The 26,868-nt window shown below is 39.2% G+C and overlaps 1 protein-coding gene across 4 annotated transcripts in view; it reads left to right on the forward strand.

Moving 5' to 3' along the window:
- Positions 1 to 302: 302 nt before the first annotated feature.
- The window catches only part of LOC126461530 (HEAT repeat-containing protein 6), an 80,047-nt gene continuing 53,481 nt past the window's right edge, over positions 303 to 26,868 (forward strand). For 3 of the 4 annotated variants that reach the window (XR_007585948.1, XM_050096003.1, XM_050096005.1), the window contains exons 1-4: positions 303 to 514; positions 7,591 to 7,836; positions 11,917 to 12,192; positions 17,401 to 17,616. Coding sequence is in view for 3 of the 4 variants with exons in the window: in XM_050096003.1 (XP_049951960.1) it covers positions 341 to 514; positions 7,591 to 7,836; positions 11,917 to 12,192; positions 17,401 to 17,616 (912 nt within the window). In the remaining variant the exon portion in view is untranslated. Of the gene's footprint in view, positions 515 to 7,590; positions 7,837 to 9,542; positions 9,683 to 11,916; positions 12,193 to 17,400; positions 17,617 to 26,868 lie in introns of those variants that run through there. The other variant, XM_050096004.1, reaches the window with a different exon arrangement.

Raw genomic sequence — 26,868 nt, forward strand, 5'->3', positions numbered from 1 at the left:
AAGAGTTCATAATTTACTATTTTGTTATTTATAATTTCTAGGTGAATAACAATGCCATTCGTAACTAATTAAAAACATTGAAGAAACATGAACATCATGATCATACAGATAACATTTTCAGGTTGTTTGATTTCTGCAGCATACCGATAATACCACAGGTATATGCACATCGAGAATTCAGATGATGTGGTGTGTTTCTGTTTGTTACTTTGTTGTGTATATGTTGTCACCACAGAGGTCCAGAAAACAAAACACTTGGTGGGTGCTGTTCCCATAAGCCACCGCGCCCAGTGTTGGTTTGGGCTGCGCGTAAGCGTATACACTCTACTATTGTGTCGTGATGGATTTGTGTGGCGAGTGTGACACTCAAGAAGCAGTGAAATTCAATAGCTTATGTGATAAATTAACGACATTGTTTCATGGAAGGAGCCGAGGAGATCGGCAATATATCAATTCTTTACTTGATGAATTTAATTCACTGGATTTTAAGTCTGACGTTATACAAAATGCGGAGGTAAGATGTAAATGGTTGAGTGTTTTATTGTTTGTTATGTTGTTAAAAAAATTATACATATTAATCACTGTAAATAAATTCGGTTAAGGTTGCGTATTTAACCCCTCTCCCTCTGAAATCTTGGTTGTGGCTGCAAAACGGGGTCAACTGAATCTGCCTATATTGGATGTTTGCTTCGTTCCGCGACGTGATGATAGTGGTGTGCAGAAATTTATGGCTTTATCATGAAATTGTGTAAACATGTAGTTAGTTAATGCAATATCAAAAAAACTAGAGAAAGAACTTTCACACTGTGCAATTTCTCAACAAATTTCTCTCTTTGAAGTAACAAGATATATCACAGTTGGTCGGAAATGCTTATTAGCTAAGTCGTAGGGTGAATTGTGTGAATAGCCATAGTTTATAAGCTGGTAGCAGAACAATGTGCTGAATGGTGTTGTCTAATGTAGTAAAGGCAGTATAGCACTTCAGATGCATTATTAAAGTAATTGCTTTCATGTAGATAAAATGCTGAAGGAAACAATTCTTGCAGAGAAAGTCACATTAACAGGCTGCTCAGCCTTGTGTGTGAGAATGATTTTTAATGATTGGAATGCCACCTGAGCTTGTGATTTGTTTCTGATTATCTCTGTGTCAACAACGTGTTGAATTCTTCCATCTATTACATTTATTAATTGGAAATGAATGTGATTATTACATACTCTCTTTACACATTTACAAAACATTTATGTGAATATAAAACGACTCAGTCCACGTAATTACATTTTGTTGCCCAAATGATCCATATAACATGAAATTAACTTGGTCAGTGGAGGTGTAAAAGGATATTTTTTAAAAATTTGTTTCTTTCGTTTTACAAAAATTATAAATTGATGTAAAGTCTTATATTCTGTATGTGACTTTTATTTTATTTTGTTTAAATGTTCTTAACACTTAAACTGAACTGCTGTTAAGGTTAAGATACTGTGTGGTAACATAAGACCTGAAGTGTTGAGAGGAACTTCACTTTTTAGAGCAAAATGGGAAGCTGGTACTGTGTGTAAAGAGCCAATAACCAAATCTGAATTTAATAGGCCCACAATCTTGACAAGATGGTTGCCAACAAAAATTCCCAGCAACTTTGTCCATTGAGAATAACTTTTTTATAACTTCACTACTGTGGTCTCTGTTTTTATTTGTTGTTAATTACAGATATTTTTTAGATTTTGAACACACTTGAATCTTGTTGAGTGTATTACATGTTGGGATTTTTGAGTTAATTGAACAGTTTTGTGTACATGGCAATTCGGTTACAAGTGAATGATTAACCTTAGGCAGTGCTCAGTTTGAAAGGTATCTGAACATGGCAGTGCTTTTTAGGCATGGATGGTCCTGTTAAAACTGGTATACCTTTACCTTCCTTCAATCCATGAACTAAATTACGTTGCTAGTTATTGAAGGACCTACAGTTTAACATGGATTTTGAACCACAATACTACTATGCTTTTTTTCACATGTAGATGTCATTGCCAGAGGTGGAAGAAACTGTATGTGACAAAAAGTTTTTTTGGAGAATTGAGCCCTGAATGTTTGGCTACGTAGACCAACACTGGGCCGCATGTACACTGATCAGCCAGAATGTTATGGTCACTGGCCAGGTAGCAATATAAACCTGTCCAGGTGATAGCAGCATCACCTGTGGAGGAATGACTGCTAGTCAGTCGCACACACAATGCATGTGGTATCAGTGAGTGTGCTCTCACTGTGTAGAATGAGGTAGGCACATGATCTATGTGTTTTTGAAACAGAGAGCAGATAGTGATGGCCTGGAGGCTTGGCATGAGCATTTTGGAACAGCATGACTCGTCGAGTGTTCGAGGGGTACTTTGGTAAGTGTCTTCAGCACATGATGAAACCAAGGTGAAACCACATTCATGTGTTGCGGGATTGGGTGGGCACCCTTTCTTACAGGTGTCAGATGTTGTTGCCTGGGCAGACTGGTAAAACAGGACAGGTGGTGAACTGTGGTGGAACTAACATCAGACTTTAATGCTGAGTGGAGTACAAGTGTGTCTGATCACACAGTGCTCAGAACAGCTGATAACCCAGGCAAGTACCAGTGTTAACACCTAGACATTGGCAACTACGACAGAAATGGGCATGTGACCATCAGCACTGGCAGAGCATTGTGTGGTCTGATAAAACCCAATACTTTCTTCTTCATGGGAGGGAACAAATCTGTTGTCTTCTAGCGGAACAGCTCCTTGAAACCTGTCCTGTGGGACAGTGACAAGCTCTTGACGGCTCCATTATGCTCTGAAGAACTTTCACATGGGCATCTATCAGTCAATTGGATCTTGTGCAAGGCACCGTGATGGTAAAGGAATATCGTACACTGGTTGCAGACCACCTACACCACTTCATTGCAATCATATTTCCTGATGGCAGTGGTAGTTCTAAATAAGATAATGTACTGGTGCCCCAGCTCACCAGATCTGAATGTGCTTGAACACATCTGGGATGTGATTGAATGTGTCGTCAGAGCTCATCCCCCCCCCCCCCACCCCCTCCCTCCCTGGAATTTACGGGAATTAGATGAGTGGTATGTGCAGATGTGGTGCCAGCCCCCTCCAGCAATCTACCAAGGCCTCATTGCTTTCATGCCACAATCTGTTGCTGCTGTTATCTGTGCCAAAGTTGGACATACTGGCTATTAGGTATGTGGTCACAATGTTTTGGCTGATCAGTGTATATTATTGGCAGTTACTGGAAAATGTACTCGGGCCCTCTGTATGACTGTCACACACATGGAACGTTTGTGTATGTGAGAAAGTGTAAATGAATGTGTGGGTACTATGTTCCATGACATCTCATTTTGATATGTCCAGTCAGCGATGGTGAACAAGAAGATATTATTCAGATTGCCTGCTGATGTCTGGAACTGGTTTGGTTAGTATACACACAATCTGAGTTTGAAGGTATTTGATTCTTATTACATTTGGGAAAATAATCAGTTTTGTAGTGGAAAAAGGGAAGAAATGCTTTACAAAGAACTGCCTAACATTTTCAGTTTTGGTGAGTGTCTCTAAAGTTCATTGATGAAGCTATTATCAGTTACCCTCATGATAATCAAGCAGTTGCTTCTTTCATTTGGGTAAATTGACCAGTGAGAGACTTTTGGTAAAACTTTGAGGAAATGCTACTGTGATAAATTTTGTGGTTTCCCTAAATTATATTTTAATGTGTATTCAACAGAGCTATGGCTGATTTTCCTATGTGTTGTCTGAAACGGCTGAGTACATACCATTTTTTAAGTGCTCCCATGTAGCGAAAATCCCTGTAAATACTGGGAGTTACATCTGGATCCTCCACGTGGCAGACAAGGTGATTGCTGTGGATGTAGATGCTTGTTGTATGGTGGCTAGTATATGCAAAATCCTCTGTTAGCATTACATTTTTACAGTGTTCTGTCTTCGCCAGTGTTAATTCTGTAGTTAGACTGTTTTATCAGAACATCACATGATACTAAATGTGTTACCTAACTATGCTGTACCAGGTGTAGAAGTATGATACTGAAATTTGGTTGCGATAATTACTCGTCTTTTGTTTGAAACTGATAAACAATATTTTATTCAAAATAATCTCCATTGCTATTTATACTTTTCTCCCACCTCTCCAGCAGGCTGTGAATGCCAAGCCAAAAAAATAGTACTTCCTTTGAAGCAAACCAGTCAGCGAGTAATTTTTGTACATTTTCATATGAACTGAAGTGTTGCTAAGCTAGAGTGTTTCTCAGTGATGCAAATAGATGATAATCTGATGGAGCCAAGTCTGGAGAATAAGCCGCATGCCTTAGTATTTTCCAACTGAACACCTCGATTGTTTCCCTGACCTGTTTTGCTGTGTATGATGGGGCTTTATCATGGAGCAATATGTATGACTTTGCGTCGCATTCTTCCAGATTCTGCTCATTTTTCAAGTAATTCTCGACTTAAATCAATAATTTGCTGTGAGCAGCATTCAGTGTTAACAGTTTCATCAGGTTTTAGCAGCTCATAATAGACACCCTTCTGATCGCACTAAACACAGAGCAATGTCTTCTTTCCAAAGTGATTTGGTCTTGCTGTGGATGTCGATTATTTGCCTGGATTCACCCATGATTTACAACGCTTAGGAGTCTCAAAATATATCCATTTTTCATCACCTGCCACTATTCGATGGAGAAATGTCTTTATTCTGTATATTGTGAGCGGTGTTTCACAAGTGGTCTTTAAATTTGCTTGCTGTCTTTCATTCAGTTCATGCCGAACCCATTTTCCCACTTTCTGTACCTTTTCTATTGTCCTCAAACTTACTTTTTTTGGTGATTTCCTGTGCTTGTCGTTTCTCACATTGAAATCAACACATCTGAATTTTTTGAACCACTCAAAACAGTGTGTTTTCCCAAGAACATGTTTCCTGAAAGCTTCGACAAGCATTTGATGTGATTCTGCAGCAGTTTTCTTCAAATTATAACAGAAAACCAATGCTGTCTGCAAGTTGTAGTTCGTAGGTGCAAAACTCGACATGCTTACGGGTCTGAAACAGATACCAATCTATAGAACTTGGGTTACTGTGTGTTGACATTTGTCAGCAGCCGTTACATGAAGCAGAGGGTGCTGCGGACATGGTCTCAGAGGCCCTGCACTGATGGCTAGCACCACCTGTAGGGAAATTCTGGTTTCATACTTCTACACGTGGTAAATACAAAGTGCAACTAAATTTCCTTTACAGACTATGAGAACTTGTTGTAGCAACTAAGACGATTAAGTTTAGCATAGGAACTCATGTTTGGAAATCAGCCATTTTCCCACTACATCCAAAATGACACAACATACATTCCTCTCTGACTCCTGCTGCTTGCCATCTGGGTCCACTTAAAAAGAAACTCGATGTGCCAACTACTGACATCACTACCTTACAGTAACTCAATATTATGTCCTGGTACATGCTCGGTCCTCAATCATTTGCTGCAGCCATAACTTGTACCAGTAGTTCTTACTTGGTTGGCACAGGGATCTTGTAAATGAAGGAGTTCATGTGACCCCACAGGTAGTAGCCTAGTAGGTTCAAATTGGGAGAACATGCAGGCCAAGTAATTGGGCCACCAAAGTCTATCCACTGTTGCCCAACTCTTTGGTGTGGATGATCTCTGCCCGCATATGAAAACTGAGATGGTGTGTTATCATGCTAAAACTGCATGTTTTGACGTACATGCAGTGGCACATTTTCCAACTGACCATGTAGTAAGCTGTCAAGGAACAGAAATTTTATGGTACCCATGAGATATAGTATTAGAAGGCATTGCCCAATCACATGTTTATCCAGGAACCTTGCCCAAATGTTCAGATTATCATTCCTGAAACCCATGGGGTGTGCAGCATGTTGGTTTTCATTAGTCCACATATCACTATTGTGGGAATTGAGAATACATTCCTTGGTGAATCTGGTTTCATCCATGAACAGGTCCGCTGTGAGCAGCCGAACTCATTCACATGACAGTGCAAGAACCACTTCCAGAAGTGGGCTCGTGATGCAATATCTTGTGACTGCATTGTCTGTACATTCTCGGGGTGGTATGGGTGTAGCTGCTGCTCATGTAGAACAAGGTAGACAGTTTGGTAATCCACATTCACCATTACTGATACATTTCTGGTACTTGCTGTCACTTCCTCTTCCACTGCATGGATACACCCTCTTCAAACTAGGGTGTGCAGCACTGCCATGGAGCACCACAGTCTGTGCTGGCACTGGTGAATGTACATGTCTCCAAGGCTTTCAAGTTCACCGTAGCAAAGAGGGAGTACGAAGGTGTCTGGTGGTGTGGAAAATACTCCACATATAACTGACAGTCAGCACTCCCATTGCACTGAGCTTTTCCATACAGTAACTTCATGTTGGGGTATCTGCAAATGTGTAGCTGACTGTCGTCAACAGCAACACACTAAAAATGAAATATACCAATACAACTTGCACTCTGTACTAATGATTACTACTGTCCAGTAGTACAGTATGAAGAAAGACCACAAGCACAACAGCAGTACAAACCTCTCTGGGCAGATCACAAATTCAACTGAATGGCATGTAAAGAAATCAGTAGTGGGTATGGAACATCAGATGATTGGCGAATAGTGTATGTAACACCCTAGTCAGTGGTGTCGAAAATGCAGAATATATGAACATGTGCTGTAGTATTTTGCATGTATTGGGAAAATAGTACGTTTCTGCGCATGAGTTCCAGACTTATGCACTGCTCTTGCTGAGGAATGGGATCACTCTTGTAGAAAGCATTCATTTGGAACAACTGAAGCATTTGATACTTCTCCAGCCAGCCATTGTGGCCGAGCGGTTCCAGGTGCTTAAGTCTGGAACCACGCTGCTGCTATGGTTGCAGGTTCGAATCCTGCCTCGGGCGTGGATGTGTGTGATGTTCTTAGCTTAGTTAGGTTTAAGTAGTTCTAAGTCAGATGTTAAGTCCCATAGTGCTTAGAGCCATTTTGACCATTTGATACCTCTCCAACAATTCACAGACACCTTTCGACCTAACGTAGGCTTTAGGCTACTCTACAAATCAGTATGTCGTCACATATGAGACTTCATAGGCTTCAGTGTACATCACAGATAAGTTTGTCACCACAGATAAGTTTGTCTACACTTCAGAAACTAACACAGATGCAAAAGAAGTGTTGTCAATTTTCTGCTCTATTTTTATTTGCATACATATGATGATATACAACCACATCATCATGATATTGTGGGATGAAGCTGACATCCAGTATTGTTAGGTCTAGTTGACCCGTTTGTTCAGTTTATTTATTTATTTGTTTATTGTATTTTTAGAGAGTTAATTTTTCATTAAATGTGTTTCTTTTTGTTACTTAAAATTAAACATTAACATGTTGCAGCTGTGGTATGTTGGTTGTTTTGCGTGTATTTTGAAGAACTGCGACTGTGAAATTGTTTAACAATATTTTTTCTTAGTACTTCTTCAGTTAAGTCTCCACTGAAAAATGTTTTTGGATTGTCAATATATTAAAAAAAGTTAATTTTGGTTCCAGAAAGCTGTTTTAATTGTAAATCAGTGCTGTTGCATTGTTCCTTCAAATGACACCTTTTTGGTTGCTAAAGGATGCCAGTTGTTTAGCAACCTTATTTTGAAACAGAAAGTAAAAGTTGAAGGAAAAACATTGTTATTAGCAATAAACTGGTGTTTAGAGGCAGTCAAGTACTGTTCAGATATTGCAATTTTGGATATACTGGGTGCCTTGGAAGTACTACTGTATGGGAATGGAAACCTAGTAAAGGTATGGTAACTTTTATTCCTAATCATGTGGATGGCTGTTATTAATTCAAAATATTTTCAGTGCTTGGTCCCACACAGCTTGTCAAAAATTAAGTTACTAGACCAGTGGTTCCTCGTGTTGTGCTGTGTAAGCATGGCAAGATTGAGTTAATGACTGTCTAACATAAGGATGTAAAGTATCCTATGTGCGGATGGATATGTGTGTGTGTGTGCGAGTGTATACCTGTCCTTTTTTCCCCCTAAGGTAAGTCTTTCCACTCCCGGGATTGGAATGACTCCTTACCCTCTCCCTTAAAACCCACATCCTTTCGTCTTTCCCTCTCCTTCCCTCTTTCCTGATGAGGCAACAGTTTGTTGCGAAAGCTTGAATTTCGTGTGTATGTTTGTGGTTGTTTGTGTGTCTATCGACCTGCCAGCACTTTCGTTCGGTAAGTCACATCATCTGTGTTTTTAGATATAACTAAAGCTTAATTCACACAAAACAATTGTAAAGTGCCTTTCCGTTGTAATTTTGTCGAATTTGACATAGTGAATCTTTGAATACTATTTGAATAAATAAAAACTGCATGAGAGAATTTTTATATGGTGGGATGTCATACTTCAGTGATTCGTATGTGTTGTTGGCTGAGTATGTGTGTTTCATACTTACTTCTGTATTGTCTATATAATGCCATTGCACTGCATGTGATATAATGTTGGATGGCTTGAAGTTATTTTCCTATAAGTTGTTAGACTAATTTAAAGGGTAGCTATTGCAAATATGTTTTGCACTTAATATGCAGATTTTCACATAATATTTGCTGCTTATGCTTATAACAAGTTTAGTTTAATTATGTTTGTACTCTGTATTTCTAAAGTGTACAGCTTAACTAGAGATATAATGCCAGTGCAGCATTTTTATTGACAAAGTTTTTTCTTTGATCAGTATTGATAGTAACATGTACAATATGTTTAACTTGTTATTTTGAGCAAGTACAGCTTTTATTGGCTATTGCTCATGGTTCAGATGTTAAAAAATCTGAGAGTTGTTCCAACAGTTTACAAGTCTCCAGTGATGGAGTGATTTGTATTATTATATTATTGATGCATTGGATCTTCTGAGCTATATATAAATTTTACATACTGAGTTCTGTTGTTCAGTTTCTGATATTGTAGGTTTGTAGGGTGAAATAGAATGTCATTTATGTATGCTGTACATAGATACTGTAATTTAAAAACATCTTGTATGTATCCATAATGAATTTTCACTCTGCAGGTGTGTGTGTGTGTGTGTGTGTGTGTGTGTGTGTGTGTTGATTTGAAACTTGCTAGAATATTAAATCTGTGTGCCGGACCAGGAATTGCACTTAGGAACTTTGCCTTTTGTAGGCAGGCACTCGAACAACTGAGCTGTCCAAGAAGTCCTGCAAGATATGCAGGATGACTTTTTGAGGTTTGGAAGGTAGGAGGTAATGCACTGGAGGAAGTAAAGCTGTACAGACGGAATGTGAGCTGTGCTCAGGTAGCTCATTTGGTAGAGCACTTGCCTTTGACAGGCAAAGGTCCTTGGCTCAAGTCTCAGTCTGTAATACAGTTTTAATTTAGCAGGAAGTTTGAAATCAACACAAGTACTGTTGCAGAGTGAAAATTCAATCTGAATACAATTATCAAGGCTGTGTCTAACATCCTTCCTTCCAGGCCTGCTAGTCCTGCAATTTATGCAGGAGAACTTTTGTGAAGTTTGGAAGGTAGGAGATGAGGTACTGGCAGAAGCAAAGCTGTGAGGGCAGATCGTGAATCGTGCTCGGGTAGCTCAGTTGCTAGAGTCCTGGTCCAGCACACAGTTTTAATCTGCCAGGATGTTTCTTGTAAGTACATTATTCATTTTTGTAAGGTTTCAAAACCTTTGTATTTAAATAAGTTCTGGTCATTTGTGTTATGATTCCTCATGATGATTGATAGCATTTGAAACTTGTGGCAATAATGAAGATTTTCACGTTGACAGTGTTCTATGATTTTTAATAGATTATTTACCTATTTTGCATGCATGTGATATTTGATTCTGTAGTATTATATAAGCTTAATATGAGGGAATTAAAGTTTATGTGGGTTTTTAATAACAATTTCTTTTTAATTAGTTTGACAACAAGAACTTGAATGAGGTAGTTGAGTGTTGTGCTAACTTCTTCTTTGCTTCTTTTTTCCATATAGTGCCCATACTAAACACACAATGTGTGCTTTATAAAAGTATTGAAGATTAACTAGCTGCACTGTATGTTTTCTGTTAATATTTGTTTATCTACACTCATGCTCATAAATTAAGGATAATGCTGATACATGGTGAAACAACACTATGGTGGGCGGTTTGCGAGTTTAAACCACCTCGGGGTATGACCATGCGGTGCGGTCATCGCACGGTGGCGCTGGCAGCTGTCCACATACGCAGACGTGTGTTGGTGCATGTCAGAGTACAGTGCAGCGAGTAAGTGTGCAGATGTTTTCAGATGTGCTAACGGTGACTGTGTGTTGAAAATGGCTCAAACAACAGACATTGATGAGGTTACGAGGGGTGGAATACTAGGGCGACTGGAGGCTGGTAAACACAGCAGGTCGTAGCACGGGCCCTCCGTGTGCCACAAAGTGTGATCTCAAGATTATGGCTACGATTCCAGCAGACAGGAAACATGTCCAGGTGCTACAGTACGGGACGTCTACAGTGTACAAGACCACAAAAAGACCGATATCTCACCACCAGTGCCTGCAGACGGCTACGGAGTACTGCAGGTAGCCTTGCTCGGGACCTTACCACAGCCACTGGAACAGTTGTCTCCAGACACACAGTCTACAGACAACCAAACAGACATGGTTTATTTGCTCGGAGACCTGCAAGGTGCATTCTACTGACCCCTGGTCACAGGAGAGCCCGTAAAGCCTGGTGTCAAGAACACAGTACATGGTCTTTGGAATAGTGGTCCCAGGTTATGTTCTCGGACGAGTCCAGGTATAGTCTGAACAGTGATTCTCGCCGGGGTTTCATCTGGCATGAACCAGAAACCAGATACCAACCCCCTAATGTCCTTAAAAGGGACCTGTATGGAGGTCGTGGTTTGATGGTGTGGGGTGGGATTATGATTGGTGCATGTACAACCCTACATGTCTTTGACAGAGGAACTGTAACAGGTCAGGTGTATGAGGACGTTATTTTGCACCAGTATGTCGACCTTCTCAGGGGTGCAGTGGGTCCCACATTCCTCCTGATGGATGATAATGCACAGCCCCTACCAAGCTGTCATCATGGCGGAGTACCTTGAAACAAAAGATATCAGGTGAATGGAGTGGCCTGCCTGTTCTCCAGACATAAACCCCATCGAGCACCTCTAGGATGCTCTTGGTCAACAAATCGCTGGATGTCTTTAAACCCCTAGGACACTTCAGGAGCCACGACAGGCACTGTTGCAAGAATGGGAGGCTATACCCCTGCAGCTACTCGAGCACCTGATCCAGAATATGCCAATGCATTGTGCGTGTACGTGTCCATGGTGATCATATCCCATATTGATGTTGGGTTACATGCGCAGGAAACAGTCACATTTTGTAGCACATGTGTTTCAGTACAGTTTTCTCAACTTATCACCAATACCGTGGACTTACAGACCTGGGTTGTGTGTGTTCCCTATGTGCCTATGCTATTAGCGCCAGTTCTGTGTAGTGCCACGTTGTGTGACACCACATTCTTCAATTATCCTTAATTTATGAGCATGAGTGTAGCTCCAATCAAAGCTACAATAATTGTAACAGTAACAGTGAAGTGATCACTTACCTAAACATATCGCTTTACTGGTCGCATTTTAACTAAAATATCACTTTGTAAAGTGTATTTTTGTACTCGAGTGACAAAAATTTGTATTACATTATGTTAGTGCGATATATTTGAATGGTTTTATTCAATAAATCTAAATGTTCACATTTTTCATGATGGCGCTAGGCAGAGGTATTAATTAAAAAAGCTGGCAATGTGGGTGGTTTTAATTTTTTTTCAAGAAGTTTCACTTCTCAGAAAGTAGCTGAAGGAAATTATATTTATAAATTACTTTGTTTTCAGCTGTCATGTGATATTTTTTCTGAAGATGGTACTCTGATGCTTCTCTCTGACCAAGAAGATAATGATATGTCCAGAAAACTATCAGTGACATCAGTGTGGGATGTTCGCTTGCTTGCTCTGAGATGTCTCCAGTCTGTTACGCACATTGCAGATACTAATGTAAATGATCAAAATTCTATCTTGGAATTAGCACAACTTGAAAAATGTGCTTGTGTTTTCTTTAGCTACCTCCACGCCAATAGAAAACAGGATCAAAATGAACTAAATTATGTGAAGGTTAGTAAGAATAGTTGTTTCATTTTTAGTATAACTATTTTTTTAGGTTACCCTCTTGGAACTGCAATCACACAATATCATAGGAGTGAATATGAATATTCTTGGTGTATTCTGTTGATGAAAAGTTGACCAGAAATAAAAGAGCTTTTAATAGGTAGCTCTTATGATGTTACAATGGACACTTTACTTCAGTGTATGTATATGGTCACTTTGCAAGGAAAGGAAAACAGAACTGGGAATAGACTTTGAAAATATTTAAGAAATCTAGCTTCATTAGTTCTTGTAAATGCAGTGCCCATTAAATCATTCCATTACCTTTTTTATCTATTGGAAAAATGCATGAAATATTACATGGATAACATTTTATGTTCATTTTGTTTGCTGATATACTTCACGGCCTGATGGAAGTCTTCCTGTAATCTGGTTAAAATTATTGATGATTGACACTTCATGTGTTGTAGTTGGTTTTGTCCAGAGTGCTAAACATCATGCCTGAACCATTCGCCGTTGCCAAACTGCCGCAACAATTAGGTCACCTCTAATGCCTTGTCTAGCCGGTCTGGATGTGACCTAGCGTGCTACACTTGAAACACTTTGTTTCACGATGTGGACATTCTTTCCTACTGTGAGTAGAAAAACACTGTGGAGAAGATTGCTACACTTTATTCTAAACCACACCTTCTGTACAACATGACCAAAAGATTTTGATTTTAATCTGAGCCCCATTTTTATTCACTTTAACATTAACTGTAGACTAAGTACCTTGCGCACTACAAACAAGGGAAATAGACGGAGCCTGAAAATCAACTTCAGTTCTGTCCACAATACTTTGAGATTCTGTAATTGACAGAACTGTGTCCAGATCAGGATCTGGCAGTTTAGGATAGTAGCAAGTATACATGCACCAGACTATAACTTAGTCTGCAAGACCACTTGAACCCGCAACTTCTTGTTAGCCCTTTTAGTTCAACAATCCACTGTTTTCATGACTGTTCAGGGTGCTTCTTAAGACAAAAAGCTTTAAACCTCACCACAGAGACTTGAATCTTTGTCTTGTAATGCTCGTCCTAAGGATTTCCTGATAATCAACAGCTTCTGGTTGCGAGTTGGCCAACAGTCTGAGACACAGATGATAGCTGTTGGCTCTGTTAGAGGTCGGAAAGACAGTAATGCATACCGTACTTTAATGCTGTCTGCTGTGAAGTGTGCTGCTAGATGAGCACAATATTCTGACCAGTCCTCTCTGTTGCTGTTAAACTGCTGAATCTTGGGTGCAGCAACTGGCTGTGGTGTTGCTTGTTGTGACAATAAGTTCGTAATCTGTGGAACACTGAGAACCTGTCATTCAGTCTGCTGTGTCTGAAACTGAGCAACTTCTGTTAATGATAATTCATGTTGGGGATTTGGCATGGTTAAACATTTTAGACTAGATTCAAGAACACAGAAAAAATTATTGCTGCTGTGGCTAGTGCAACACCAGCCATGTCCACACAGGCAGGTAAAGGTGGCATTCGATTCAAAAACTCTTCATTGCCATGTTGATATGTCATAGCAAGCATAGACAAAAGTTCTACAGTTTTAACTTCTGAAGGATGTTTAGAAGCTTGTACTACATATAGGTATCATTAGATCAGTCCCAGTAAAGCACTTCAATAACAAGTGCTTATCTTTAGAAGGCACCCCTGCTCGTAATTGGGACAGTAATACACAATATGATCTCAGAAAGCGCTCGGTGATAAATTTTTCCTTAGATCGAACAATAATACTGCTGTTTTTGAAACTCTTTGTAGTTCACATACTGAATAATTGTTCTACACAAAAACATCATCAGACTAACAAGACAGTCAAATATCTCTTTCTTGTACTTAAATTTGAACTTACTGCTCTGACTAACGACACCACCTTGCTGCTAGATCTGAGCTACGATGAGACTATTATCACAGTGAGCAAGCGACACTGTGGTCTCACGTAAATATACTTTCATACAGTGGCAGCGTACAGGATTTCTCAAGAGCATATTTTTGTCAGCGCCTCTCATATTTGTGGCTGTGTATGTCATTGACTATGTTTAGCTTGTGGTTCTGTCGTGAGCTTCACTCTTTGGATGACACCGCAGTCTACATCCTTCTCTTGTAGTCTGCTAAGTTCTTCATCTAATGCTTGCAACATTACATGGATTCCTGCAACAGGGAGAATCAGATAATGAGGAATAGAAACCAATGTTATCATCATGTACCTGGCTAGGCTTGTAATCTTAAATGCTTGTCTGAAACAACAGACACTGGTGACAAGCCGCAACTGTATGAAACAGTTTTGAAATTGAGTAGCTGACTGCAAATTCTGTTACATCAGCTGTGCCAGGTGTAGATCTAGTACCCAATGGTGACATATGAAAATCTGTGCTGGACCGGGATTCGAACCCGAATTTCTGCTTATTGTGAGTGGTAGCCTTAATCACGTCAGCTACCTGTGCATGCTCCCTGGACTGATCCATTTATGTGTGTCACACTGTCTACATTTGTTGATTGTGAAGGTGATGAAGTTAGTCGACTATGATAAGAGGGTGTAGAGGATCTGGCATGTGGAAGTTTGGATTGGTCTGAGGAGCATACACATGTAGCCAAAGTGGTTAAGGTGACAACCCGAAATAAGCGGAAAATTGAGGTTTGAGTCTCAGTCTGGCACAAATTTAAATAAGTCACCATTGGATAGCAGATCTTTGCCTAATACAGCTGTCAGGGAAATCAGTCAGTGAATTAATTAGGAAATCATTTACTGTAATTGCCATGTGTATGTGCATATGATGAGTGTAAGTGTATGTTGTATAGTATATATAGGGTAGTGTCTTATTTGCGTTGTCGTTATGTGGTGTTGATAATGATGGTGATGGTAGTGATGAGACAAAATCTAGTGCTGACACATAGCTTACTCATTGTGACACAAATGACTCCAGATTCTACTGATCGATCATCACGAGACAGCATCACAAGTCCTTCCTACATGATATGCTGTGAAGATGATTGCAATTCAGTCCATGCATTTGATGTAAAGTTTGGTAATAAGGAATCAATATTACCACCATTCCTCCACTTGCCAACCAAAGTGTTTACACCATTAGAATTTTAACTGGCTTCCTCTGAGTCAGCTGACACCACAGAAGAGTATTTTATCAACCTTGTCTGTTGAGGTAGGTTACTTTGTGTAAATTGAAGTGGCAATTGATCAACAAATGTTTGAGTAATCTGTAGCTATTGCAGCAATGAGATCATTGCCACTGGGGATAGAAGTGGAACATTTTATGATTCTTTTAATGTGGACTAAGTGAGATTCCTGATCAGGATTTTACTTCAGTAGTAGCGCTGCTTCTCTCCATGTATATCTTCTTGCATTTCTTGTAGTGACGTTTTTTAAATTACAAACGCAACACTGTTTAACATAAGTTGTGAACCTTCCACATTTATTGACATGAGTAATATAGTGATCATCAACATATATTTAATAATTTAGGCACTTCATGTACCACAGGTCAGTACCTGCACTACGGATGTTTAGACAGAGTGGTATCATTTTTACAGTACATTTGTGCTGTCAAATTGTAACAAACGACATGAAGGTGGCTTTAGTTACATAGTCACTGCTCATAGTAGCTTTTCACGTGAAGTAACTTGTCACATGATGTTTACAGTTTGATTATAAGGCACTGTCTGACTTTTTTACTGATTACATTTTGATGCAAACTCACGTGTGATTGACAAGATAGCTTACATAATTGTGCAGAGAGTCTGAACGACTGTATCTGGATAAGGATAACTAAGTGATTGATAGTTGTTCACAAGGCAGCTGCCATAGCAACAGCCAATCAGTGTGAGAGTGAAGTCACACCTGTCCAATGCCCAGTTGTCATATTGAATTGCTACCTCTTGTTACCAGTCAGTTGCAGACAATTGTATTCTATTAAGTAATTCTTGTGATTTTTTATTTCTTATATGATTTGTTTATTGGTGTGGCATGTTTCTCTTACTATGAATTTGTTCCAACTATGAACTTGCTTAGGAAAGGGGTAAGAATCTTATGCTCTTGCAAAGTGAACTCAGTACTTCATGTTAATGGGGAACTAGACATCTGCTGTTACTGTAGGTGTATTGCACTTGCACTTAATGGTGAACTGACAACACCCTCCCCTTCAACGCAATGTCAAACACTTCTTTATTCTGATCCTATACTTTGTAGACTTAATCAAGTATTGTTGTGCACTCATACTTACAGAAATATGTAGGATTAGAAGTTAAAATCTACTAAAATATTTTAATTATTAACCATAAAAGAGAGCAAAAGCAGAGCATAGAAAATTATAGTAAGCAAAAAAGGAAGCCCTTTCAACTGTTACTTGTATTACCACAATAAAGGCAACTTTATAGATACTATTTTATATAAATGATCCCGAATTCCATGGAATTCACAGAGCCTGCCAGAAGTTGCTAAGAATGAAAATTTCAAAACCAAATCATTAGCTAACAAAAGAGTTCTAGTAGAAGAGGGTAATTTTGGAATCTGAAAAAATTCAAGCTACAAATATGTTGCACTGAATTTTGGAGATAAACATTATTTCAGATTGATTGTTTTGGAAAGTGAATTTTTGAACAGAATAATTTTTTAACTAGGACAATTTTGAAAAACATTAAGTATTTATTGAAAAGATGAAGAATGAAGGCTACCTCATTTTAGAAACAAACAGCTATTTCCTCACTGAAAATTTCACCTCTGTGTTTTTTGCTTATCTTAAATTGTAGATATTTCTTTATAAAAGAATTTCCAGGTATTCTAACTGTGAAACTACTGTTAGTGATTAAGACATTATGGAATAAATAGTAAGTCTCACTGTAATAGGGCATGAATAAGAAATTAGTTATTTTGTATAACCGTCACATGTGTTTTCCACAAAACAGAAACAAATAATGAGGAAAATTACTGTATATTTGTGCCAGGAGTGGTACGAGAACTAGGAGGGGGGGGGGGGGATTCCACCTTGTTCCTTTATTTTACAATGTTTCTGGAAGTGGTTCTTTTTTTTATGTGGACATAGCAAAAGCACACAATTTCTATGTAGTGTTATTCATAGTTTCCTCCCAATATAGGGCAAATTAAATTAGTTGCATATGTTGGGAAACATTTGTAACTTGGATGGAATATTTATCTCTTATATTTCAGATAATAATCACATGCTTGCTGGGACTGCAAAATATATTTTGTCAGTCAAAAGAAATGTTGGACAAATATGTTGGTGATGCCCTTGGTATTGTCAAAGCTTATATGTTGTTTGGTTTGCCGGGCCACACAGAGCTCAAACCTCAGAAAGTCTTTCCAAGTATATTCGCTCAAGCTGATTTAAGACCAACTTCCAGCAATTCAGTAAAGGTGAATAAGGTATGTCTGTTTGTATTTGTAATGTTTGTCGTTTAACAAGAAATTCAAACACAAATGTTTTTACGGTTAATATAAATAAGTTAAGCATTACCTGCTGCTCTTGTTCATGTATAGAGTGGATGTTGGCAATTTGCTTTCATGTCAAGTTTCACGCATCTAGCACTAGGAAGTGAATTACCCACATTTTGTGAATTGCCTTTACTTCGTGTTTTGCATTTTCTGGTGATTCGTGTTTCTGTTCTACACACTGGTGATTACATTTGCAGCACACTGAAAACAAAACCCAACAAATATCAAATTTGCATCATATGTATTGCATGCTCAGATACGAAAATGTATAACACTGCAACACAACCATAGGAAATAGGTAGGATTAATGTCATCTACTTTCTGTAGTGTATAAGAATAAATTACACAATAGATTTCTCATTCAGAAGCTGTATTTGAATGTTGTTTGTTTATGAGATTATGTTATACCTCATGTAAGAAAAAGAAAGAACTACCAGCATTTGCCAGAATTAAGCAGTGCCAGAGTTGTAGCCTGTCAGGACTATGGTTTATTGGTCTGGAAAGGCGCTACTTTTGTTTGCTGTGATTCCGTGGTCATCATATTAATATGGCTCATTGCGTTCAGGAGGGAGATGCTAAACGTCGTGTAGGAACTCAATGACCCAAGAGGACAGACATATTGTTCCCTCAACCATGCAAAATTGTACAGCCACATCATTAACTTGAGTCAGCAAATGAGCTTATTTGCAGCAGAACAAATATTCACATGTACAATGTTGCGACGTCCAGACATCTTTATGGGCAAGAGAGACAAGCATGCTGATTGTGGTACATACAGTCAACACTGGACACAGAAGTGACACCTGATTGTTTTTCCAGATGATTTCTGGATCTGCATCCAGCTATACACTGGACTTACCTGTATGTGGAGGCTTCAAGGAGACCAGTTTGCGTTTGTTGCAGCCATATGGGTCAACAGCTGGTGTGGCGGTAATGTGTGCTATTAAGTACACAGTACAATCACCTTCAGTTCTCATAGACCAGGATGTTCCAGCTGAAGACCCCACCAGTTGACAGCTGGGCACCTCGAGGTATCAATGTGCAGGGAAACAGTTTACAATAAGGCTGCTGGGCCATTGTTGTTGTTGTGGTCTTCAGTCCTGAGACTGGTTTGATGCAGCTCTCCATGCTACTCTATCCTGTGCAAGCTTTTTCATCTCCCAGTACCTACTGCAACCTACATCCTTCTGAATCTGCTTAGTGTATTCATCTCTTGGTCTCCCCCTACGATTTTTACCCTCCACGCTGCCCTCCAATACTAAATTGGTGATCCCTTGATGCCTCAGAACATGTCCTACCAACCGATCCCTTCTTCTGGTCAAGTTGTGCCACAAACTTCTCTTCTCCCCAATCCTATTCAATACTTCCTCATTAGTTATGTGATCTACCCATCTAATCTTCAGCATTCTTCTGTAGCACCACATTTCGAAAGCTTCTATTCTCTTCTTGTCCAAACTATTTATCGTCCATGTTTCACTTCCATACATGGCTACACTCCATACAAATACTTTCAGAAATGACTTCCTGACACTTAAATCAATACTGGATGTTAACAAATTTCTCTTCTTCAGAAACGCTTTCCTCGCCATTGCCAGCCTACATTTTATATCCTCTCTACTTTGACCATCATCAGTTATTTTGCTCCCCAAATAGCAAAACTCCTTTACTACTTTAAGTGCCTCATTTCCTAATCTAATTCCCTCAGCATCACCTGACTTAATTAGACTACATTCCATTATCCTTGTTTTGCTTTTGTTGATGTTCATCTTATATCCTCCTTTCAAGACACTGTCCATTCCATTCAACTGCTCTTCCAAGTCCTTTGCTGTCTCTGACAGAATTACAATGTCATCGGTGAACCTCAAAGTTTTTATTTCTTCTCCATGAATTTTAATACCTACTCCGAATTTTTCTTTTGTTTCCTTTACTGCTTGCTCAATATACAGATTGAACAACATCGGGGAGAGGCTACAACCCTGTCTTACTCCCTTCCCAACCACTGCTTCCCTTTCATGTCCCTCGACTCTTATAACTGCCATCTGGTTTCTGTACAAATTGTAAATAGCCTTTCGCTCCCTGTATTTTACCCCTGCCACCTTTAGAATTTGAAAGAGAGTATTCCAGTCAACATTGTCAAAACTTTCTCTAAGTCTACAAATGCTAGAAACGTAGGTTTGCCTTTCCTTAATCTTTCTTCCAAGATAAGTCGTAAGGTCAGTATTGCCTCACGTGTTCCAGTGTTTCTACGGAATCCAAACTGATCTTCCCCGAGGTTGGCTTCTACTAGTTTTTCCATTCGTCTGTAAAGAATTCGTGTTAGTATTTTGCAGCTGTGACTTATTAAGCTGATAGTTCGGTAATTTTCACATCTGTCAACACCTGCTTTCTTTGGGATTGGAATTATTATATTCTTCTTGAAGTCTGAGGGTATTTCGCCTGTTTCATACATCTTGCTCACCAGATGGTAGAGTTTTGTCAGGACTGGCTCTCCCACGGCCGTCAGTAGTTCCAATGGAATATTGTCTACTCCGGGGGCCTTGTTTCGACTCAGGTCTTTCAGTGCTCTGTCAAACTCTTCACGCAGTACCATATCTCCCATTTCATCTTCATCTACATCCTCTTCCATTTCCATAATATTGTCCTCATGTACATCGCCCTTGTATAGACCCTCAATATACTCCTTCCACCTTTCTGCTTTCCCTTCTTTGCTTAGAACTGGGTTTCCATCTGAGCTCTTGATATTCATACAAGTGGTTCTCTTTTCTCCAAAGGTCTCTTTAATTTTCCTGTAGGCTCTATCTATCTTACCCCTAGTGAGATAAGCCTCTACATCCTTACATTTGTCCTCTAGCCATCCCTGCTTAGCCATTTTGCACTTCCTGTCGATATCATTTTTGAGACGTTTGTATTCCTTTTTGCCTGTTTCACTTACTGCATTTTTATATTTTCTCCTTTCATCAATTAAATTCAATATTTCTTCTGTTACCCAAGGATTTCTACTAGCCCTCGTCTTTTTACCTACTTGATCCTCTGCTGCCTTCACTACTTCATCCCTCAAAGCTACCCATTCTTCTTCTACTGTATTTATTTCCCCCATTCCTGTCAATTGCTCCCTTATGCTCTCCCTGAATCTCTGTACAACCCCTGAGCATCCTTGGATAAGAGTGGCCATGTGGTTTTTACACTTACAGCATATAGGATGACTCAAGTTTGTTGATATTTGAAAGTGCACTAATTCACAGAATAAAGTAGGGGGAGAGGTAAAAATTAACACACCTGCCTGAATAGACATGGGGGTTTTATTGAAATCAAAAGTGAGTGAAATAACTGGCCAACAGATGGTGCTGGATAGCTGCATGTCAGATATGCTATGTGAGAATCTTGAATAAAATTAGCTGTATTGAGAGAGGGGGTCATATCAACCCCGTCTTGGCTGACAAACCCCAGCTGGAAGGTTCGACTTTCATGCAGGGTGGCACTCCTTCCCATATTGCTACATGTGTGTAAAATCTCTTGTGTGAGTCATTTGACGAGGATCTTTTACTGAGCTGCCACATCTGTCGTGCTTGGCCTTCCATGTCCCCAGGCCTCAATCCGTGTGTATATTGGTTGCGGCGTTACCTAAAGTCGCAATTCTACTGTGATCATCGTACTCATTAGGGATGCTAGAAGACAACAGGGGTGGGTGGGGGGCGGGGGGGGGGGGAGGAGGAGATATTCAAGGTCAGGTACACTCGCGTAGCACATTGCTTGTAAGCCAAATATGCTAGAGTTTTTCCAGAGATTGATCAAACATGGCAACAAAGTGATCTGTGTATAAAACAATGAGACAATGGTAATAAAAGAGTTACTATACTGAAAATATAAATATAAAAGGAAACAATAAGAACTACAGGCTATATTGAAGAAAGATGGAATATAGTAAAACAGGAATGAAGTAATAATATAAAAGGAAACAGTAAGAGCAATGGGGAAGCAGTATATCTCAGATTATGTTACTAATAAGTGAACTGATAGACAGTGAATTAATTGTCTGAATCAAAGCCCTGTGAGAATATTGAAGTGATAGTGAAACGGCGACTATATTGGTAATAGAAGTATGAAAACTGAATAGACAATTTATAATTAATACTAACAGTAAACCTAAGTAAATAAATTATTATAACAGGAAACTGTTTGATGGAAAGTACTACAAAATAAAATGTTTGTTTACAAAGTAGACACGCATAAAAGTGAACACACAAACAAAATTCAGTAAGAGTTGACATGATGAGATTTTCACTCTGCAGCGGAGTGTGCGCTGGTATGAAACTCCCTGGCAGATGAAAACTGTGTGCCGGACCGAGACTCGAACTCGAGACCTTTGCCTTTTGCAGGCAAGTGCACTATCAACTGAGCTACCCAAGCATGACTCACACCCTGTCCTCACAGCTTTACTTCCGCCAGTACCTCGTCGCCTACCTTCCAAACTTTACAGAAGCTCTCCTGCTAAGGTCCCGAGTTCGAGTCCTGGTCCGGCACACAGTATTAATCTGCCAGGAAATTTCAAGAGTTGACATGTTCTTAGTTCCTAAAGCACAGCCTTTTGAGTTAATGTACTTTGCAGACTGATCTTTTCCATTTCTGGTCTTGTACAGTATCCTTCTGTTGTTGGTCCACATATTTCGTAGCCTAAATCTCAAGATAACACATTTTAAAATTGTTAGTCTTTCAGAGGGGAGATTTTTGCATATTGTCAGATCTGACTTTGCAAGATTTCAGATCTTTTTGTATTTGGCCCAGCTTAACTATTCTGTGTCTTGGTTTTGTAGATCTTAGTGTTTTACACCCTACTTGGTGATTTCTCCCTGCACATTTGATATCACCTTCAGGCGTAGCTTCTCTTGGGCTAGATTGATCACTAATTCATCTGTATTCTCTCAGTTGTTCTCTGGAATCCTGAGCCGTCTGAGATTATTGCATCTCTGCTATTGTTTAAGCTCGTCAGATTTCTCGATCAGATTCTGTTCAATAAATTATGCCCTATCCTCAGTTTCTTTTAAAGATTTGTTCACAATATGTACTTGGTCCCAGTCATCTTCAGAGTTTCCTGTATTTTAGGCCAGTGACAGCATCAGTAATGGTCTGTATAACAAGCCCAAGCATACCATAGATATATTAAAAAATCTTGTTTCATATGTGCATTGCTTGTGCACTTCACACATTCCACATTATAACGGCTACTGTACTGTGCGATAGGGCAGTGGAACATGCAACCAACCAACTAACTAACTAACTAACTAACTAACTAACTGTCTTGTGACTGGAGTGTGGAACTTGTCTAAGCCATGACAAGTGTGGCGATGTTTGAGATATCAGGGGTATGGCCATAGCTCCCAGTGTCAGTTCGACTGCAGCACTCTCACTAGAATGGCCGTTGGTGATGTGCATTGTTTTTGATAATTTTCCATTTTAAATGGAGTTTCACATTACAGATTTTCAAAATAAAATGCAATTATGTCACTAGGCACTCACTGCAAGGTTATTTCAATATATAGAACAGACAACTGCTTAATAACACCTCCAAAGTAATGGACTGTGCCTTTATCTTTGCCTATGATATTTTCTTAACATGAGTAATAGTCAATCTTAATGTCCGCTGTAGCATACTTGTTTTATGTGTCTGATTTTTCACCTAATACATCTTCATTGTCATAATGTTTGCTCTTAATTCAATTGCAGTCAGGTTGTAATAATGTTATTTCAAGACATAATCTCAAGAAAGAACTTCTTTTAACATTGAGCTTTTGTGAGAACACAGCAGATTCTGGTTGCCTTAACTATCTGTAGTAATTTCATAGATTTAATTCAGTCAGATGGTGCACAAAAAGGCCAAATAGTGGAAAATTTTGTTGAATTTTTTGGGCAAGTTTTATATAAATTTTTGAGGATGCTGAATTTGAATTTTCAAAGTTACACCAAAATTTTGTCCCAGAAATTGGTCAAAACTGGAAAAAAGCCTAAAAAATGGTACTTTTTGATTTTTTGATTATAACTCTGAAATGACGCAATTTTTAGTGAAGCTGACTATTATGAAAATAAAGAGGATAAAATTTCCCCCAAAATAGATCTCAGTGACTCTTTTCATCAGATCAAAATGTGATGTGTAGTGCATGTTGAAGTTGGCATGATTTCAAAGCTGAAAAGATGGGTATTGCAGGACATACACCTCTGCCCTTATAGAATTTTGTTGCACATTCATTGCTGAATTCCACAGTTGGATGGAGGGTGTGGGGACAGTAGGTTACAGTAGGCTCAGTTCGGGATGATATTTGGATCGAAGAATGTGTTGTTAACATTACTCCAATCTGTGCACTTCAGAAAAGTTGGTGCTAGAGGGGAGGATCCATATGGCCTGAATTGTGAAGCAGCCATTGAAATCAAGCATGTTGTCTCCAGCTTTATGTTGTGCTGCAGGGTGATCCACTTCACTCGTGGTCATAGTTGGCAGTGACCATTCATCCTTATGGACAGCTGGTTGATAGTCATACAGATATAAAAAAGACTGAACAATGATTTCAGCAGAGTTGGTCCATGACACAACTACTTTCGCAAGTGAGCTGGCCCCTGATGGGGTAGGATATGCATGTCACAGGACTGGAATAGGAATTGCTGAGTGGGTGGATTAGGCAGATCTGGGTCTTCCGAAGGGATTGGTCCCTACAGCACGGGATTGGTGTTGGTAGTGGTATAGTGTTAGACTGCAGGATGTATTAATTCTGTGGCAACCAGGGAATCCAAGGAAAACAAGGGAATTTTTTCATCTGGGAAAAATGTGTGAATTTTTTTATCTCGGAAAAACATGGTAATTTTTCATATTTTGGTTTCCAGTTACATCTTTTTAGTTTTGAAAGATAAGAGCTGATACTCTAATGAGGAATTTTACTTATGCCCAGTACTGCAGAATAATATTGCAACAATGAAACAGAAATGAGACAATAACACCAACCTATAACTTTAGTTGATAAGAAAATGTACCATTTACAACAGCAAAACACTGTGTGCACTCAAGTGTCTGCAAAAAGCAAAATGTGTCAATGGCTTTAAGATGAAGACTATGCATATCACAGAACATCAAAAGTGGAAACAGAGAATGACAGCAGCATTCCACGCGATACTCAGGCTCTGTCTTCAGTGTTTTAAGCATAAAGTGAAATCGTGTCAAGTACAACTACTATAATCACTGGTCTAAAATTTTGTAATATGTGAACATGTAGTGTACATATTGCTGCACATCAAAGATGTTTCCAAAGCATGTTTTTTGCTGGGTTTTGTTTTCTAAAATCCCAGGAATTGAGTGAAAGCTTCACCATTCAAAAAATTGATAAGTTTTATAGCTCCAAGGGAAAGTACTCTGTCACTTAACACGGAAAAAATGTACTTTCATGTGGGGTATAGTGTGTCTTCATTGGATAAAAAGGTTATTTTTAACTGGGAAAAATCTTTTTTCTTTTCCTCCCTCTCTCTGTGTTTACACCCTGAACTAGGACGTCATGCAGGTTTTGTGGGTGCCGGAACACCACTTTGCCAGAGATGAGGAGGACTTTGGTAGGATGCCCTCATTTCAGGCCCTGAAGAAGGATATTGTCCATTTTTCCAGTCAAAGGTGGTATTGAGTGATGCAGGGGGCACTCGCTTGTTGCTGGTTATTTGGGGGGTCTGGGAGAATTTGGGGTGTATGATATGTGGCACGGGACATCTTTCGGGGATTAGGTCTGGGGGATGGTAGCTGTCTGTGAAGGCTTTTGTGAGACCTTCAGCACATTGGACAAGGGAGCTCCTATCTACATTTACATCTACATGATTACTATGCAAACCACACTTAAGTGCTTAGTGGAGGTTTCATCAAACCAATTTCATACTTATTCTCTGTTGTTCTACTCCTGACCATTGTGTGGAAAAATCCAGTCTCATAACTGAGACAATGTTCCATAATCACGCAATTTGATTACAAGCTGCTTGTGAGGTACTTTTTTGTGTCAAACACCTTCTAGAAATACGGAATCAATTTGAAATCACTTTTCGATAGTACTCCTAGGATTTCTAAATCTGTGTTGACTATTTGTCAATAGACCACTGTCGTTGAGGTAATTCATAGTGTTCAAACACAATGCATGTTCCAGAATCCTGATGCATATCCTCGTTAATGATATGGACATGTAATTTAATGGATTTCTCATTTTGCCTTTCTTGTCTATTGGCGTGACCTGTGCAACTTTCCAATCCTTGGGTATCTTTCATCGAGCATGCGATTGTATATGATTGTTAAGTATGCACCTAATTGGTATACAGTCTGGACTGGAAGACTTGATTTCATCAAATGATAAAAGTTGCTTCACTACTCCAGGAATATCTGCTTTTCAGTTACTCATGTTGGCAGATGTTCTTGATTCAAAATCTGGAATATTGACTTCGTCTTCTTTGGTGAAGGAATTTTGGAAGGCTGCATTTAGTAACTCTGCTTTAGCAGCATTGTCATTAATAGTATTTCCATTGCTACTGCACAGAGAAGGCTTTTGATTGTGTCTTACCACTAGCATACTTAACATACGAACAGAATCTCACTTTCACAGCAGATACGCTGTCCCAGTGTGGCCAGGCTGTATGGGAGGGATTTTTTGGTGTGTATTGGGTGACAGCTGTTGAAAAGACATTATGTTGATGTTTAGTGGGTTTAATATGGACAGAGGTGTAGATTAAATCATCAGAGAGGAAGAGGCCAACATCCAGGAAGGTGGCATGGAGGGTTTAGGAGGACAAGGTGAAGCAAGTGGGAGGGAAGGTGTGGAAGTTGTGAAGGAATGAAGATAGGGTGCCATGGTCCTGAGTCCAAATCAGGAGAATTCACCAATGAACCTGAATGAGATCAAGGGTTTCAGATTTTGGGAGTCTAGGACAGTTTCCTTTAGACATTCCATAAACAAGTTGGCATAGTAAATGCCATGCGGGTGTCCATTGCTGTGCTGCATATTTTTTTGAGTAACTTCCCTTTGAAGAAATAGTAGTTGTGTGTTAGGATATAATTAGTAATGTGTATGAGGAATGAGGTAGTGGGTTTGGAGTTGAAAGGATGTTGAGAGAAATAGTGCTCAATAGTAATGATATCATGGGCATGATGGATGTTGGTGTATAGGGAAGTGACAT

This window comes from Schistocerca serialis, chromosome 1 (assembly GCF_023864345.2).
Source record: "Schistocerca serialis cubense isolate TAMUIC-IGC-003099 chromosome 1, iqSchSeri2.2, whole genome shotgun sequence".
Classification (NCBI taxonomy): Eukaryota; Metazoa; Arthropoda; class Insecta; order Orthoptera; family Acrididae; genus Schistocerca; species Schistocerca serialis.